Raw genomic sequence first — 20,069 nt, 5'->3', positions numbered from 1 at the left:
ACACAGTACTAGTGCAACCCATTCTGGAGTACTGCTTGAGTGTTGGAGATCACCACTAGGTCAGATTGAAGGAAGACATTGAAGCACTTCAGAGGTGAGCTATTAGATTTGTTATGAGCAGGTTCGATCAACACCCAAGTATTAGGGAGACACTTTGGGAATTAAAATGGGAATCCTTGGAGGGAAGGTGAAGTTCTTTTGAAGAAACAGTGTTGAGAATATTTAGAGCATCAGCATTTGAAGCTGACAGTAGAACAAATCTGCCACCACCAATGTACATTTCGCATAAGGACCACAAACATAAGACAAAGTAAGACTAATATGGAGACATACATAGAGTCGTTTTTCCCTTGCTCTATGTGCATGTGGAACAGAAAGGGAAATGTCTAGCAGTGGTACAATGTAACCTCCACCACGCACCCTACTGTGGCTTGCGGAGTCTGTATACACAGGGTGAAAAGTATTTAAACCGACAAACTCTGGGAGGTTGTAGGGGACATCAAAACAAATATTTTTCTCTAATGTCATTTTTTCCTATGAGGAGTATTTAAACCGGTAGAAGAAGATTTCTCTGGTGACAAATTAATTAAACCAACAAAAAAGTCCAGAGGGGACATCTGGGGATCGAGCAGACCATGGTACAGGACCACCTCTGCCAGTCCACGTTTCTGGGAACCATCGGTCCAGGAATCGACGCACACGATGACTGAAATGTGCCGGTGCCCTGTCATGTTGGAACCACATGCATTGTCTTGTAGGGAGTGGGACGTTTTCCAACAATTCTGGCAATGCTCTGGTGAGAAAATTGTAATAGTGCCTGCCATTTAATGGCCTAGGTAGCAGATACGGCCCAATTAAACAGTCCCCAACAACACCGACCCACACTTTAACGAAGAACCGCATTTGATGAGTGCTAGTAACTGTGGCATGTGGGTTATCCTCACTCCAACAATTGTGCATGTTGAAGACTCCATCATGCCCAAACGTTGCTTCATCGGTAAACAACACAGAGTATGGAAATGTAGGATGCATTTCACAGTGTCCCAGGTACCACTGCAAAAGCTGTGCTCTGGGTGGATAATCAATTGGTTCCAGGTTGTGGACACGCTGTAAGTGAAATGGACATAACAATTGCTCTCGAAGGACTGTTCTTACATTCGTCTGATTCGTCCCCATGTTACGCGCAATTTCACGAGTGCTGATTGAAGGCTCCCGCTCCACGTGCTGCATGACAGCTTCCTCAAATTGCAGCGTTCTTACCGTGCGATGGCATCCCTGTCCAGGTAATCTGCTAAATGACCCAGTCTCACACAGACGTTGGTACACTGCAGCAAAGGTCGCATGATGCGGGATACGGCAATTAGGATATTGTTGTTGATAAATCCGCTGTGCAGCTCGTCCATTGTGGCGCGCTGCGTAGTACACACCAAGCATATCAGTGAACTCATTCCAGGTGTATCACTCCATTAGTAAGAGACAATGCACTACTACACTGGCGGACAGCAGTTGCCTACAACTGAAGAGCGTAATACACCCTTCTAACAACTGAAGAGCGTAATATGGCCTCCACCGGTTTAAATACTCCTCATAGGAAAAACTGACATTAGGGAAAAATATTTGTTTTGATGTTCCCCATAACCTCCCAGAGTTTGTCAGTTTAAATACTTTTCACCCTGTAGATATAGATATAGAAAAGTAAAACAGTACTGGAGGCAAAAATCAGTCGCAACAGAGAATTTGTTTTTCCTCGGTGAGACAGTTTTTTGTTTGAAATAAAAACTTTATTTTATTAGTGAACAATATTAGGAAAAGGATAATTTGCTTCTTAGCATAAGGATGGCACGTTGAGTTGCAGAAAGTCACAACAAAAGACTGTTACACATTTAGGTTTCAGCCTAAGCTGCCTTCAGAAAAGAAAACATGCACACACAGTCACACAAGCAAGCGCATCTCAAGCACATGTGACCGACATCTCCAGCAGCTTGGACTACACCGCAGCTGTTACGTTGAGCAGCAATCTAGAGTGGGGCAGGGAAGGGGGAGGGATAGAGGGATAGTAGGGTGTGAGTTGGGGCAGAGAAGAGCGCTGTATGGCAGTTTATGCTGGGACTAGATGGAGTTGTAGGTGGTCTGGAAAGACTGTCAAGCCCGGGTCTGCCGGGGGGGGGGGGGGGGGGGTTTGAAAAGGAGAAGAGAATAGAAAGACTGGTGGACATGTTGTTAGAGGGTGGCACACGATGGGGATGAGGTGACAGAAGGTGGTGGACAGTGTGGGACAGTAGGTTACCATAGTGAGGTTGGGATAATTTCAGCAGCAGAGAACGTGTTGTAAGGGTAACTACTACACTGGCGGACAGCAGTTGCCTACAACTGAAGAGCGTAATACACCCTCTAACAACTGAAGATCGTAATACGGCCTCTAACAACTGAAGAGCGTAATACGGCCTCCACCGGTTTAAATACTCCTCATATGAAAATCTGACATTAGGGAATCTGATGGTAGAGGGTAGTATCCAGATGGCTCGGGTTGTGAAGCAGCCATTGAAATCAAGCATGTTATGTTCAGCTGCATGTTGTGCCACAGTGTGGTCAACCAAACCCTTAACCACAGTTTGGCAGTGACCATTCATCTTGATGGACAGTCGCTTGGTCCCTGTGGCAAAGGGTTGGGATTGGGAGTAGCATAAGGGTGGACTAGGTTGTGGAGTTTTGGTAGGTGATGGAACACCACTTAAGGAGGAATGGGAAGGCTCTTGGGTAGGAAGTCTCTCATTTCAGACCATGATGATATATAATCAAAGCCCTGATGAAGGACGTGGTCCAGTTGTTCCAGTTCAGGGTGGTAGAGGTGACAAAGGGGGCACTCCTTTGTAGCTGTTTCTTGAGGGGATAGAGGGTGTGTGGGGGAAATGGTGTGATAAATCTGTCTGTTAACTAGCTCTGGGAGTAGTTCCTGTTTGTGAAAGCCTTTGTGAGACCTTCAGCATATTAGGCAAGGGAGTTATTGCCACTGCAGATACGCAGTCCCCAGGTGGCCAGGCTGTATGGGAGGGATTCTTTGATGTGTAAGGAATGGCAGCTGTTTGATGTGTAAGAGATGGCACTATGAAAACGCGGATACTGTTGGTCGGTTTGATGTGGACAGAGGTGTAAAAGTTAGTAAGGCGTATGTGGAATGAGGTTGTGGGTTTGGAGGCTGAAGGATGTTGGGAAAGATAGTGGTCAATACCGATAAGACCATTGTCATGAGAGATGTTGACAACAGGAAAGTGGCATCAACAGTGGCAGCTAAGGATTCAGGAGATAAATGGGTAGGGATATGTAGAGTTAGTGGAGGAGGTGCTTGGTATTTTTGATGTGGGGAAACTAGATTTCAGGCAGTTAGTTGGAGGTGTTAGTCAGTGAGGGCCAAAATTCTTTTGGGGTGGGGCAGGGCTGGGGGAGGGGGCAGCACATTTAACAGTTACAATGCAGCATCCAGAATTGTTGAGTTCTTGGATTTGGGGTAGCATGTAGAAGATGGGTATGTGAGATGTAATAGGGGTAAAGAGGAAAATGGATTTGGGGGAGATGTTCTGGGAATTCCCCATCGTATGTGATTTTTTTTGCCCCCCACAGAAAGAATTTTGGCCCTCATTGACCAATACCTTCAACTGTTTGCTTAAAATCTAGCCTCCCACATCAAAGGTACCAATCCCTTCCTTAATCAAATCTCCACCATCCCCATCCTTTTTTATCCTGAATCCTTCAGACTCGAAGCTCACAACCTCATTCCTCGTACACCTTACTAACTTTATCCTAACACACAATTACTTTCCCTTTGAAGGGGAGGTTTAAAAACAAATCTGTGGCACAGCCAAGGACACCAAAATGACACCCTGCTATGCCAGCCTGTTAGTGGGCCGTCTGGAGGAAACCTTCCTAGCCTCCCAAAAACCTAATATCTTTGGTCTAGTTCAGGTTCATTGATGATGTCTTCATGATCTGGACTCATGGCCAAGACACCATATCCTCAGTCCGTTACAACCTCAACACCTTGCCTGCCATCCACTTCATCTTGTCCTCCTCAAACCAGCATCCCACCATCCTGGGTCTTGAACCCTTCCTCTCCTACAACTCGATTCACACCTCTGTCCTCATTAAACCCACCAATGCTTCCTGCATTTCACAGCTGCTATCCCTTACACATCAAAAAATCTCTCCAATACAGCCTGTCCACCTGGGGACAGTATATCTGCAACGACAAGAATTTCCTTTCCCACTATGCTTGAAGGGCTCACAAAGGCTTTCACAGGCAGACACTATCTCTCCACTGAGAGATCTCCGGTGCCATTTCCTCTCACATACCTAATCCCCCCAAGAACCAGCTACAAAGGAGTGCCTCCTTTATCACCCAGTATCACTCTGGACTGGAACAGCTGAATCACATCCTTCAGCATGGCTTTGATTACCTATCCTACTCAGAACCCTTCCTCCCCAACCTAAAGTGGTGTTCAGTCACCCACACAACCTCCACATCATCCAAGTCCATCCCTATGCCACTCCCAATCCCAACCCTAGCCACAGCAATCATATCCCTGTGGAAGCCTCATTGTGATCCATCCGCCCAGCACTTCCTATTCCAATTCTGTCACAGACTTATCCTACCCCGTCAGAGGCTGAGCCATCTGTGAAAGCAGCCATGTCATGTACCAGGTCTGCTGCAATCATTGCACAGCTTTTTATATTGGTACAGTGACCAACCAGCTGTCCACCAGAGTGAACAGCCACTGGCAAACTGTGGCCAAGAGCATTGCTGACCACCTTGTGGCATAAGATGCAGCTGAACGTAAAATGCTAGATTTCAATGGTTGTTTCACAACCTGGGCAATCTAGATACTACCCTCCACCACCAGTTTCTCTGAACTGCATGGAATGGAGTCATCCTCGCTACATATTCTCCACTCACAAAATTATCCCTGCCTCAATCTTGGGTAACCTACTGCCCCCACACCCTCCACCCATTACTTTTTGCCCCCTCTGTACTGTCACCTCCTCTCTGTTAATATACCCTCACACTCATTCAGCACCACTCTCTGCCAATGCATCTTTCCTCTTCTCCACTCCTCACCTTTTCTGATCACCCTGCCCTACCTCCCTGCACATCATCTTCCCAACTGTTGCTCTTGTCAGCCTTCTCATGCTTCCATCTAGTTCCTGTACACTCTGCCAAACAGCGCTCTCCTCTGACCTCACCTGTACACCGCTATCCCTGCCTCACTCCAGGTCACTCAATGTGACAGTGGCATTTTGGTCCGAGATGCCAGAGTTGGAGGTCATGTGTGCTTGGTTTTGTGTGTGTGTGTGTGTGTGTGTGTGTGTGTGTGTGTGTGTGTGTGTGTGTGTGTGTTTGTTTTATCTTCTTTTCTAGAGATGGCTTTGGCTATGAAACCTAAACGTTTTTACAGTCTCTTTGTTGTGGCTGTCTGCAACTGTGTCTTCTTTATGGTGAGTAGCAATCGATCCTTCACTGTTGATATTGCAACCTGAAGTTTCCAGCTTTTTATTAATGGTTGGTTAATTTCACGTCTATCGGAACATTGCAAAAATTGGTGTGTGTATTTCCATTTGTTGACATGTGGTTCTCACAGCAGAGTGGAAGGATTAGTATGAGGTCTGCACAAAAAAAATTCAGAACATTCGTAAATTTGTGACAATGGTGTGTTGGAGCGAAATGTGGTTGGCATCCCTGCACACTCCTGTGTGTAATTTGAAACTGCCGAAGGTTTCATTGTTGTATGTCTGTTAGTTATTGTTCAGTACTGTATTGAGTAGAATTTTGTGTTGCACAGTTTGCAAATTTCGAGATGGCAGAATTAAAGGAGCAATGCGTCTGCATTAAATTTTGGGTGAAGCTTGAGAAAACCTCTAAAGACACACACAAAATGATGCAGGAAGCCTACAGTGGAGAGTTCTTAAGTGTACTCTGGTTATGAATGATCCACACAGTTTAAAAATGGCCAGACGCAAGTTAAAGATGATCCCCGTTGAGGACGCCCTTTGATGTCTACCAATGATGCTCATGTCAGGAACATCACCAAAATTATGCATACTAATTGAAGACTGACTGCCAGAGAGATTGCAGAAGAATACAACATTTCAGTTGGATCATGTCGTGAAATCTTGACACAGTGTCTTGGAATGCACTGTATTGCTGCCAAGTCATCTTGACTCATGAGTCAAGACCAGAAAGACCTTCACCTTCCCATCCGTGAAGAGCTTTTGGATCTTGAAAATGAGAACAAGATGTTTCTTAAGAGAATCATAACTGGTGGTGAGACATGAGTTTAGTATTATGTTGTTGAGACCAAGGTTCAATTTTCACAGTGGGTCAGGAAAGGTTCTCAAAGTCCAGAAAAGCTTGTCAGGTCAGGTCAAATGTCAAAGCCGTGCTGTTAGCTTTCTTTGACTTTGAAATATTAGTTCATCATGAATTTGTGCCACAGGGGCACACATAATTGATGGTAATATCAGGATGTGTTGACACCTGCGAGAAAATGTTAGAAGGAAACTGCCTGATGAAGATTTGCAACAATGGATGATATAAAAAAAAATTCATAGACAGCACTTCGCACAATCGAGCAGAGTGCGTACCATGACTGCCTCCAGAACTGGAAATGGTGTTGGAAGCAGTGTATCAATATTGTGGAGGAGAGTATTTCAAAGGAGACCATACACAACGTATCAGTTTTCATATCAGTAACTCATTAGCCCACATAACATGGCACCTAACCTAACCTAACCACATAAACCATTACACAGTCATGGATATCTAAAATAAACTGTAGTACAGGCTAATGATTTTTACATTGAACAACTGGACAGATCATTAAGACGAGATTCAAAGAACACATTCTTTCTAGTGAGAAGAATGCATTTAAGTCTCATCTTCATTGTAAGAACTATGCTGCTTGACATAGTGTTGGAAAGCTGATAAGGGGCAGTTTATGCATACTGAAATATGGAAATACTTCAGTAAGTTTACAGATAGGATATTAAGCAAGGATAAAGACTAGATGATTTTTAGAGAACTTATATGTAACATTGAAACAGTTGTAACTTTTGATCTGGTTCTTTCTCATGTGCTTAAGCAGACCTTCCTTCCTCAGATAGACTAAGAGTGCACTTTCTGTCATCTTCTATAACATGTTTCTTTTGTACTTGTAATTTGTCATATTAAATACCTAAAATGTAGAAAGACAGACAGAACAGAGCTTCCACTGTTTATTGTGTAAGAGAAAATCCAATTTGTATCAAAACAGAGTAGTATTATTCATGACCTGCACTTCTACACAAACAAGTTGTGCATTGATGTGTGACTACAGGTCTGACAACAGGATGATAGTAGAGAGCTGGAAGGTAGTCATGGCACTTCTTGCTGCAGTATTTCAAGGCTCTCCCAACAGCTATCTGCCATGCTCCTAGAAATAATGACAGCTGTACTAAGTGCTCCAAAATAAGATAACAGCACCAGCAGTTCTGACCAGAGTGTTTGCAGATTTCCATTGGCTGTAAGGTGAATACCAGAACTGTTCCCCAAATTCCCTCCTCCATGATCCACTGGACAATACAGTATACTTCTGATAAGACTTAAGAGCCTGCCTACTCACCAATAAAATGGGATGAAAAGTGTCAAAAAATATGTTGGTGCATTGTATTTCATTATTATTAAGTCCCATGATTGTTTGCTGTGCTACTTACAGTGTTGTGATTTGTCACTTTTGGTGTACTGGGTTCGCCAAGCACTGTCATCACCTGTTAATACTCCACTTGCTTTTAGCCAAATTCTTTTGGAGTCTATATTGGTTTGTCTGCTGGATTTAACTCAAAATGTACTAAATGTCCATTGTCACATTTGTCCCATCACATGCCAAGACGGTATTTGTAGATTTGTGCAAATGATGCCATACTCCAGTGTCCATAGTTTCATTTTCTATCAACATTGTGAAACTTCGTGCAAAGATCAAAGATGTATTTTTATATTATTTGTTTACAGTGTATCTGCTACTGTCAGGTCAGGATATCTCTCTGTTAATACCATGAAACTATACATTAATTAATTGTAAATGAATGTGATGTTTTCTTGTGCCTAGGCTAAACAATGTTAGTATTTTTTGGTTTTATGAGATAGTAACTTAGATAAATATCACCACTGTAGAAATTTGTATTCAAATTAAGTACTTGTAGTTTTATCAGCACTTTTCATCCTCGAATCAGATCTTGAATATATATTTCATTTTACAGGATGGAAAGGCAGCTTCAGCAACACTTGTGTGTGCATTCCTAATGTTTGTTAACATGTTCAGGAGACCTGAAGATGCTGCACAAATGTTTGCTGTAAAAAGAATGCCCCCCTGTCTTCAGCCATCTGAAATGAGGTATGTAATCCAAAAATCAAATCAGTTGTTACTAGAGTTTTCATTTTGTCTTCTCCCTGATATCACTAATTGTGGCAGATCATGATCAATGGGAGTTGTGCAGTATTATCTACTCCCTGCAAGACATAGGAATCCATCTGTAGATAACACTATGCACTGACAGAATGGTAAACTGTGTGTTACAGCCCAAAGTTAACACAGGACATTATTGTATACAAATGACCCACAGCCAGAGCCAGAGTTGCAAATAATAATTACAAAAAAAAGAAAGAAATTGTATACTGGTGCCACCAGATAGTTCTGAAATTTTAGCTGTGACATAGTGAATGCAGTTTGTCTTCATGTGCCCCACTTATCTAGTTAGTAGCAGAGGTATTAATTGTAACAAAAAAGCAGTTAACAATGAAAGTAAAGTTATGCAGCATACCTATGAGACCTCCAGAGACAGTGTAGCAATAAGTTTATCAAGTATTCTTACCACTCAGTACCAAAGTCTTGACACTCATTCATGATTAAGTTACATTAAACAAGCCTACCTTCTTTGTAGGCTATTTACAGCATGATTTGTGGCTTGTATGGTCAAAACTCAGAACATGAACTTAGCCACATGTGTTACCACAAGGGCCTGTAAAATATGCATCCAGGTTGGATTTATGCCAGTAGCCTAAAATTGCTCAAGCTAGTTGAATGTGATTAAAAATGATGGTATGTTCCCTATTACAAAATCATTTCAGGCTGTTTTTCTTAAATACTTCTTTCCAGAAGAGCATCATGGACTGAGCACTAGCATATGATAGATTATTAGAATTGGGTGTAACAGGTGGTTCAAAACATTGTTACAGTCTCGTAGTGCAGCTATTTATGAAATTATATTTGTTGTTAAAACATACTTCTTATCTCTCCACATCTTGGATCAGTAAGTACACAATGTGTGGATTTCTATACTGGGTGTATCACAATTAGAAGCAGCTGCCAGGGGCACCAGGCTGAGAGAGGTGCCCAAGAACAAGATTTGTATACATTGTGTTTCATAATTAGTAGTGAAAACTAACATGGTGAGTCAGGAGAAAAGGACAGAGGGTGGGCAACGCCAAGTGATAAGTCACTTATGTGGAAAAATGTTGTCGAACCAGCACTGGTCCTATCATTGAACCCAGAGAAACGCGCACACACACCTCCCTTAACCATGCCTCAGACAGATTCCGCATCATAGCTTTTCTCATTAGTATGGAGAATGGGCTTTTGCTGTGTGTTCTTGAAGTATGAGAGAAACCAGTTTTGAGCTACTCATCTTACTCCATCATGGGGTAGCTTCTGGTAATATTTTGTGATCAACCCAATCAAATGCTTTAGTCAAGTCAAAGATGACACCTAGCATTCACAGCTTTGTTTGATGCATCCAGTGCCTCACAGAGAAAAGAGACTATAGTATTTTGAATTGTTAAATTACGTCTAATACCAGAGTGTACATTGGACAGCAAATTATGTGAACTGAAATTATCAATTGCTGCTTTATATACAGCCTTTTCAGTATCTTTAGAAAATGCTATTGAATATAATTTTTTTTTGTAAAGTGGTTTCACTACTGAGTACTTTAATCATTCAGGAAACTGACAACTCCTAAAAGAAAAGTTAACAAATGTGCCTAACTCCTGTGCTAATATATGGAGCACAGCACTTAAGTATTCTGCTACGTACTCCATCATATCCAGAAGAGTCCTCAGTAATTTAATTATTGACTCAATCTCCCCTCTGTCACTATCACTGAAGTACATTTCAGATAGCAGTCTTGGAAAGTCATTTTCTAAGAGAGTTATAAGATTCCCTGTAAATACTAGGTTTTTATTTAATTTACTAGCTATATTCAGGAAGTGGTTATTAAATGCTGAACATGTATCTGGCTTATCATGGATGCTGGAATTGGCAGTCATGTGTGCATGTTGTGTGCTTGCTGGTGTTTCTCTTTTGCTGATGAAGGCTGTAGCTGAAAGCTTTATATAAATGTCTTTCATTCTGCCTGCCTATAATGTAACATGTCTTCTTTAAGGTAAGTAGCAATCTGTCTTTTCCTACATTGTTGATATTCCTACCTGGAGTTGCCACTGTTTGATTTTATCATGAACAAAAACATTTTTACTATGTATTGACTATATCCTCAACCTTGTGCTGTTGGCCAGATACTTCCTTCATTACTGATGATATGCTTTTAATTTTTTCCTGAGAGTTAGCTGTTCTACTGCTACATCTTTGCACTCCACATGGTTGTTGCCTTCCAAATGACATTTTTAAACATCTTGCAATGTTATTTGTAATGGACTACTGCAGCTTGCTGTGAGTATTTCTAACATATTGACATAATGCCCACTTTGTTCTACATCATATCCTTATCCCACTAGTCAGCCACCCAGATTGCCTACTATTGCTTGTATCCTGTTTTAAATGTTCTAATGGAAAGTAACTTTCATAGAGCAAGACAAATACATCGAAGAAAGAATTTTTTTCATCGTCTGTTATCATCACTATAAACATCCTGCCATTGTTGGTCTTTAATGAGGTTTAAAAAGTCTCTGTTGCCACTAGATTAACATTTCTAAATTGTGTGTGTGTGTGTGTGTGTGTGTGTGTGTGTGTGTGTGTGAGAGAGAGAGAGAGAGAGAGAGAGAGAGAGAGAGGGCACAACCGTAACTTTTCCTACACAACTGTCAATTCAGTGCTTTGACTTGCCAATAAATTCACATGGAATAAAATTTTTCACGTACATGGCAACACCCCACTCCATAAAGAGCTCCTTGCTGCCTAGTAAAATCTGATCTATTGATAGACTCGTCTTGCACTGCAGGAAAGCGATCTATACCCTGTGACAGCAGTGCCTCCTCTAGGACCATATTAATATGTCTAACGGATGCATTAAGATGAGCCCATTGAAACATCTGCATGAGGTGTACATTTGTACCATCATTATGTTCATAATTATTACTTTAGACCCATCTGTCACAAGTGAATAAAACAAATTTTTCATGCCACACTTGTTTTGACTTTATTACTTGCAAGGCGTCTTCAGTGGTCTGAATATATGCATATTTGTGTTTAAACTCGTTTTTTGTGTACATCTTAGACATTATATATTGAGGTTATAAACAGTTGTGGCACTTTCTGCTTATCTGTTATGCAGCGATAGTATGAATTTTCACTTACACATTTCATTACACTGCTATCTGCCGTATGAAGTCCAGTTTTCACTGTACTAGGAAATGAACGTTCATGTGCTTGATATTATGTTGTGGATGGCATTACCAGATGTGTGTTATTCCCAACTGTTGTGTGTGTGTGTGTGTGTGTGTGTGTGTGTGTGTGTGTGTGTGTGTTTCTTCTCTTTTGTAAAATTCCTACATAACTCCTCTGTGTTATCAGTTGCCAAACTGGCATTAGGCTTCACAGTGCTGGTGATCTAACACTCACTCCCCAACACTTCCTGCAACTGTTGACATCTCTGCAATGAGAACTGCCTAACAGCAGAACTTTCTTCTTTCTGTTTACAACTGACTTAGGCTTCTTAACTGTGGGGGACTGCTGCAAGTATCCTACATACACAGCTACAAGAGGCTGTTCTCCACTAAACTCTGACAGTTGGTCAAAAATGTTGGTCGTACCCAAAGCAAAATTATCTGAATAGATCAGTCTCTTAACAGCCTTCTTAATAACTGCCAGTTTCCATTCCAAAGCCACCTTCTTCCTGTTCATCCTATCTAGTTTCTCCCTTGCATTGTCTAACTCTAGCTGAAGAGCATGGCTCGTATGCTTCTGCCCCTCTATTAACTTCTTTTTGTTACATATACTGCAATTCCAGGAGAGGATCGTACTAGAATGCCCATTGGCTTCCCTACTGCTTCCCCCCCTTTCCCAATGAAAATACTTCCACAAATCATACACTGTAACTGACTACTCACAAACCTGCGATAAATGTATACTTCACTCGTGATAAAATTTTTTATAGTTATCGAAAAAACTATAGACTTACATTACCTAAGTTAAACCATTACGGTAAAATGATTTTATTAACTAATTACAGGTATTTCAAAATTTTCTCTATAGAAAGACAGTAACAACTACTAATACAACTAATCCAACACTAATATTACTACCCCAAATACTTCACACAGTTACTTTACTCAGACAAACATTTCACACGGCCACTGGTACATTCGGAGAAATAGCAGCAGCATTGAGTTGTCGACACACACACACACACACACACACACACACACACACACACACACACACAAACAAACAAACACAAAAGAGAATGAAAACTTTGCTAGCTTTTTGAAGAAATTCTTTGACAAACTTAGAGTACACGTGCAGGAGGAGGAGGGGTTGGAGATGGGTAGCTAGCAACTCAGAGGGAGGCAGCATATGCGCAGACCACGAATGTAGGAGGGAGGGGTGGCAAGTGCATCATGGGCTAGCATGGGACATACAGGTATGTCATAACTGCCATCTGCTTCACATCTCCTATGGAGCAATCTACGTAAATTCAAGTATTAACTGTGATTTTCTTACTTGTCACTTCTTTTTCCGTGTATTTTTGCTTTTAGGAAGCTTTAATTTTTGAGTACTAGTAATAGTGTTCCATAGATTTCGTGTTTGTTTTGAATACAGTCCAGAGACAATTAGTGCTTATTTTCATTGTTTCTAACAAGAAGTGCCTAGTAACCACAGTTTAGTCAGCTATCAGCTACTTTTAGTGAATTAGCAGTGAATTAAAAGTTGATTAACTCTCTACAGTAAATTGTTGATTTCTTAGGATGGATAGGATGTGTGACTGCTGTGCACAGATGCAGGAGGAGCTGGCCACTGTTTGCGAACAGCTGAATGTGCTGATGGCCATGGTCAGCCGTCTTCAGGCTGCTGCCTCGAAGTGTAGCGGCAGTGAGGAGTCCGGTGCGTCGCATGGTACACCCCAGGTGTTACATGCTTCACCCACGGTCCCTTCTGTCGAGACATCTTAACGGGTACCGGGTGCAGTTGGGCCACCTTCTCCCCAAGGGGAGTGGCGGGTTCAGCAGCATTCGCGTCGCACAAGGCGGAGGGTCAATATGGAGGCTGGCCGTGTGGCATCACCAGCTCGGCCTGTGAGTGGACATGTGGCCGCTCCTTCAGCAAGGTCCGAATAGGCACACGGGGGGAGGGGTTTATTAGTGATTGGGAGCTCCAATGTTAGGCGAGTGATGGAGCCCCTTAGGGAAATAGCGGAAAGGTCGGGGAAGAAGGCCAGTGTTCACTCTATCTGGTTGCTGGGGGGTCTCATCTGAGATGTGGAGAGGCCATGCCGGCGGCGATAGAGAGCACTGGGTGCACCCGACTGCAAATTGTTGCTCATGTCAGCACCAGTGACGCCTGCCGTCTGGGTTCAGAGGTCATTCGCAGTTCATACAGGTGGTTGGTGGAGTTGGTGAAGGTGGAAAGCCTCACTCACGGGGTGGAATCTGAGCTAACTATTTGTAGTATCGTTCCCAGAACCGATCGTGGTCCTCTGGTTTGGAACCGAGTGGAAGGCTTAAACCAGAGGCTCAGGCGATTCTGCGGAGATCTGAGGTGCAAATTTCTCAACCTCCGCTATCGGGGTGGAGAAATGTAGGGTCCCCCTGAGTAGGTCAGGTGTGCACTACACACAGGAAGCGGCTACAAGGGTAGTGGAGTATGTGTGGAGTGCACAAGTAGTTTTTTTAGGTTAGATTATTCCCTCCCTAGGCCCGACAAGATGCCTCCTGAGACGCGACAAGGTAGCAGTTGGAAAAACACAACAGGGAATGACAATATTAATGTGGTAATAGTAAACTGCAGGAGCGTCTATAGAAAGGTCCCAGAACTGCTCTCATTAATAAACGGTCACAATGCCCACATAGTACTAGGGACAGAAACTTGGCTGAAACCAGATATAAACAGTAATGAAATCCTAAACTCAGATTGGAAAGTATACTGCAGAGATAGGCTGGACAGTGAAGGGGGAGGCGTGTTTACAGTGATAAAAAGTGCAATAGTATCGAGGGAAATTGGTGGGGATCCAAAATGTGAAATAATTTGGGTGATGATCACAGTTAAAGCTGGCTCAAACATGGTAATTGAACGTCTCTATAGGCCCCCTGGCTCAGCAGCTGTTGTGGCAGAGCACCTGAAGGAAAATTTGGAAAATATTTCGAGTAGATTTCCCGACCATGTTATAGTTCTGGGTGGAGATTTTAATTTACCAGATGTAGACTGGGAGACTCAAATGTTTATAACGGGTGGTAGGGACAAAGAACCCAGTGTATTTTTTTAAGTGCATTATCTGAAAACTACCTTGAGCAGGTAAACAGATAACCAACTCGTGGCAATAACATATTAGAACTTCTGGTGACAAACAGACCTGAACTATTTGAAACAGTTAACGCAGAACAGGGAATCGGCGGTCATAAAGCGGTTACTGCATTGATGATTTCAGCCGTAAATGGAAATATTAAAAAAGGTAGGAAGATTTTTCTGTTTAGCAAAAGTGACAAAAAGCAGATTTCAGACTACTTGACAGTTCAACGCAAAAGTTTTGTCTCAAGTACAGATAGTGTTGAGGATCAGTGGACAAAGTTCAAAACCATCATACAATATGCATTTGATGTGTATGTGCCAAGCGAGATCGTAAGAGATGGAGAAGAGCCACCGTGGTACAACAACCGAGTTAGAAAACTGCTGCGGAAGCAAAGGGAACTTCACAGCAAACATGAACATAGCCAAAGCCTTGCAGACAAACAAAAATTACATGAAGCGAAATGTAGCGTGAGGGGGGGCTATGCGAGAGGTGTTCAATGAATTCGAAAGTAAAGTTCTGTGTACTGACTTGGCAGAAAATCCTAAGAAATTTTGGCCTTACGTCAAAGCGGTAAGTGGATCAAAACAAAATGTCCAGACACTCTGTGACCAAAATGGTACTGAAACAGAGGATACAGACTAAAGGCCGAAATACTAAATATCTTTTTCCAAGGCTGTAGTTTCTTCTCTAGATTGTTGCGCAGATGGCAAGATGGTAGATATCTAAATAGATGACAGAAGGATAGAAAAACAATTAAAATCTCTCAAAAGAGGAAAGGCCGCTGGACCTGATGGGATACCAGAGTACGCGAAGGAACTTGCCCCCCTTCTTGCAGCAGAGTGCCGTAAGTCTCTAGAAGAGTGTAGTGTTCCAAAAGATTGGAAAAGGGCACTGGTTATCCCCGTTTTCAAGGAGGGACTTCGATCAGATGTGCGGAACTATAGACCTATATCTCTAAAGTCGATCAGTTTTAGAATTTTGGAACACGTATTATGTTAGAGTACAATGACTTTTCTGGAGACTAGAAATCTACTCTGTAGGAATCAGCATGGGTTTCGGAAAAGACGATTGTGTGAAACCCAGCTCGTGCTATTCGTCCACGAGACTCAGAGGGCCATAGACACGGGTTCCCAGGTAGATGCCATGTTTCTTGACTTCCACAAGGCATTTGATACAGTTGCCCGTAGTTGTTTAATGAACAAAGTAAAAGCATATGGACTATCAGACCAATTGTGTGCTTGGATTGAAGAGTTCCTAGATAACAGAACACAGCATGTCATTCTCAATGGAGAGAAGTCTTCCGAAGTAAGAGTGATTTCAGGTGAGCGGCAGGGGAGTGTTGTAGGACCGTTGCTACTCACAATATATACATAAGTGACCTTGTGGATAACATCGGAAGTTCACTGCGGCTTTTTGCGGATGATGCTGTAGTATATTGAGAGGTTACAACAATCGAAAATTTTACTGCAATGCAGGAGGATCCGCAATGAATTGACGCATGGTGCACGGAATGGCAATCGAATCTCAATGTAGACAAGTGTAATGTGCTGCGAATACATAGAAAGAAAGATCCCTCATCATTTAGCTACTATATAGCAGGTCAGCAACTGGAAGCAGTTAATTCCAAAAGTTATCTGGGAGTAGGCATTAGGAGTGCTTTAAAATGGAATGACCATATAAAATTAATCGTCGGTAAAGCAGATGCCAGACTGAGATTCATTGGAAGAATCCTAAGGAAATGCAGTCCGAAAACAAAGGAAGTAGGTTACAGTACACTTGTTCGCCGACTGCTTGAATGCTGCTCACCGGTGTGGGATCCATGCCAGATGAGGTTGATAGAGGAGAAAGAGGAGATCCAACGGAGAACAGTACGCTTCGTTACAGGAACATTTAGTAATAGCGAAAGTGTTATGGAGGTGATAGATAAACTCCAGTGGAAGACTCTGCAAGAGAGACGCTCAGTAGCTCCGTATGGGCTTTTGTTGAAGTTCCGAGAACATACCTTCACCAAGGAGTCGAGCAGTATATTGCTCCCTCCTTCGTATATCTTGCAAAGAGACCATGAGGATAAAATCTGAGAGATTAGAGCGCACATAGAGGCATACCGACACTCTTTCTTCCATGAACAATACGAGACTGGAATAGAAGGGAGAACCGATAGAGGTACTCTAGGTACCCTCCGCCACACACTGTCAGGTGGCTTGCGGAGTATGGATGTAGATGTAGATACCATAGCTAATGATTTTTGTTCAGATGAGTATAGGGTGATATCAACAGCAACAGAAAATGATATAACTGGAGTAGATTTTGTTATAAGTAGGAAGATAGGGCGGTGTGTGTGTTACAGTGAACAGTTCAGTTCTTATCAGAATCGACAGTAAACCAACACTGACAATTATAGTTCAGGTATACATGACGACATCGCAAGGTGAAGATGAGGAGATAGAGAAAGCATATGAGGATATTGAAAGATTAATACAGTATGTAAAGGGAAATGAAAATTTAATAGTAATGGGGGAGTGCAATGCAGTTTAGGGGAAGGAGTAGAAGAAAAGTGTACAGAGGAATATGGGCTTGGGACAAGCAATTAGAGAGGAGAGAGACTAATTGTGTTCTGTGATAAATTTCAGCTAGTAATAGTGCATACTCTGTTAAAAATATCACAAGAGGAGATGATACGCGTGGAAAAGGCTGGGTGATAAGGAAAGATTTCAGTTAGATTACATCATGATCGGACAGAGGTTCTGAAATCAGATACAGGATTGTAAGGCTCACCCAGGAGCAGATATAGACACAGATCACAATGTAGTAGTGCGTAGAAGTTAGTTACGTGTTCCATTGATCAGTCTCACGGAAACAGTTATGATGTGGAAAATGTCAAGTGCATAAGAAATGCACACATTTCCTTAAAGAAAATAAAAATAAATAAATGTGTCTACCCCATTTCCTTAAGTGGCACAAAATCCGTATATTACACCTATAGATTTATTTATTCTTACTCAAGAATTCAGCTATGGTAAAGAAGGCATTGTCAAGGAGATATGCTTTCCATTTATTTTTGAAACTATCACTGCTGTCTGTCAGACATTTTTTCTACTGGTAATTTATCGAAAAAATTTTACAGCAGTATATTTTACCCCTTCTGTCCCAAAAATAGGGTAAGGAGAGGATAGCATAAATCTGTCTTTCTTCTCGTGTTATAATCATGAATGTCACTGATGTTTTTAAGCTGGTCCATGTTGTTGAGAACAAATCTCATTACTGAGTAAATGTACTATGAGGCTGTTGTAAGAATTCCTAACCTTTTAAACAGATGCCTGCAAGATGTGCGAGTATGAGCTCCGCACAGTATTCTAACCACTTTCTTTTGAGCAGTAAATACTTTTCGCCCAAGTGTTGTTGTTGTTGTCGTTGTTGTCTTCAGTCCTGAGACTGGTTTGATGCAGCTCTCCATGCTACTCTATCCTGTGCAAGCTTCATCATCTCCCAGTACCTACTGCAACCTACATCCTTCTGAATCTGCTTAGTGTATTCATCTCTTGGTCTCCCCCTACGATTTTTACCCTCCACGCTGCCCTCCAATACTAAATTGGTGATCCCTTGATGCCTCAGAACATGTCCTACCAACCGATCCCTTCTTCTGGTCAAGTTGTACCACAAACTTCTCTTCTCCCCAATCCTATTCAATACTTCCTCATTAGTTATGTGATCTACCCATCTAATCTTCAGCATTCTTCTGTAGCACCACATTTCGAAAGCTTCTATTCTCTTCTTGTCCAAACTATTTACCGCCCATGTTTCACCTCCATACATGGCTACACTCCATACAAATACTTTCAGAAATGACTTCCTGACACTTAAATCTATACTCGATGTCAACAAATTTCTCTTCTTCAGAAACGCTTTCCTTGCCACTGCCAGTCTACATTTTATATCCTCTCTACTTCGACCATCATCAGTTATTTTACTCCCCAAATAGCAAAACTCCTTTACTACTTTAAGTGTCTCATTTCCTAATCTAATACCCTCAACATCACCCGACTTAATTCGACTACATTCCATTATCCTCGTTTCGCTTTTGTTGATGTTCATCTTACATCCTCCCTTCAAGACACCATCCACTCCGTTCAACTGCTCTTCCAAGTCGTTTGCTGTCTCTGACAGAATTACAATGTCATCGGCGAACCTCAACGTTTTTGTTTCTTCTCCATGGATTTTAATACCTACTCCGAATTTTTCTTTTGTTTCCTTTACTGCTTGCTCAATATACAGATTGAATAACATTGGGAAGAGGCTACAACCCTGTCTTACTCCCTTCCCATCCACTGCTTCCCTTTCATGTCCCTTGACTCTTATAACTGCCATCTGGTTTCTGTACAAATTGTAAATAGCTTTTCGCTCCCTGTATTTTACCCCTGCCACCTTTAAAACTTGAAAGAGAGTATTCCAGTCAACATTGTCAAAAGCTTTCTCTAAGTCTACAAATGCTAGAAACGTAGGTTTGCCTTTCCTTAATCTTTGTTCTAAGATAAGTCGTAAGGTCAGTATTGCCTCACGTGTTCCAGTATTCCTACGGAATCCAAACTGATCTTCCCCGAGGTCGGCTTCTACTAGTTTTTCCATTCGTCTGTAAAGAATTCGTGTTAGTATTTTGCAGCTGTGGCTTATTAAACTGATTGTTCGGTAATTTTCACATCGGTCAACACCTGCTTTCTTTGGGATTGGAATTATTATATTCTTCTTGAAGTCCGAGGGAATTTCGCCTGTCTCATACGTCTTGCTCACCAGATGGTAGAGTTTTGTCAGGACTGGCTCTCCCAAGGCCATCAGTAGTTCCAATGGAATGTTGTCTACTCCGGGGGCCTTGTTTCGACTCAGGTCTTTCAGTGCTCTGTCAAACTCTTCAAGCAGTATCGTATCTCCCATTTCATCTTCATCTACATCCTCTTCCATTTCCATAATATTTCCTCTATATACTCCTTCCACCTTTCTGCTTTCCCTTCATTGCTTGGAGCTGGGTTTCCATCTGAGCTCTTGATGTTCATACAAGTGGTTCTCTTATCTCCAAAGGTGTCTTTAATTTCCTGTAGGCAGTATCTATCTTACCCCTAGTGAGATAAGCCTCTACATCCTTACATTTGTCCTCTAGCCATCCCTGCTTAGCCATTTTGCACTTCCTGTCGATCTCCTTTTTGAGACGTTTGTATTCCCTTTTGCCTGCTTCATTTACTGCGTTTTTATATTTTCTCCTTTCATCAATTAAATTCAATATTTCTTCTGTTACCCAAGGATTTCTACTAGCCCTCGTC

At 42.0% G+C, this 20,069-nt stretch overlaps 1 protein-coding gene across 3 annotated transcripts in view; it reads left to right on the top strand.

Annotated features, from left to right (window-relative positions):
• LOC126476428 (cyclin-G-associated kinase) overlaps positions 1-20,069 on the top strand; it is a 264,992-nt gene that overhangs the window by 99,065 nt on the left and 145,858 nt on the right. For all 3 annotated transcript variants that reach the window (XR_007586987.1, XM_050103541.1, XM_050103542.1), the window contains exon 12: positions 8,284-8,417. Coding sequence is in view for 2 of the 3 variants with exons in the window: in XM_050103541.1 (XP_049959498.1) it covers positions 8,284-8,417 (134 nt within the window). In the remaining variant the exon portion in view is untranslated. The remainder of the gene's footprint in view (positions 1-8,283; positions 8,418-20,069) is intronic.

The sequence above is a fragment of the Schistocerca serialis genome, chromosome 1 (genome assembly GCF_023864345.2).
Source record: "Schistocerca serialis cubense isolate TAMUIC-IGC-003099 chromosome 1, iqSchSeri2.2, whole genome shotgun sequence".
In the NCBI taxonomy this organism is placed as follows: domain Eukaryota; kingdom Metazoa; phylum Arthropoda; class Insecta; order Orthoptera; family Acrididae; genus Schistocerca; species Schistocerca serialis.
Note: the sequence above shows the minus strand (reverse complement) of the source record. Positions and strands in the feature narration are given on the sequence as shown.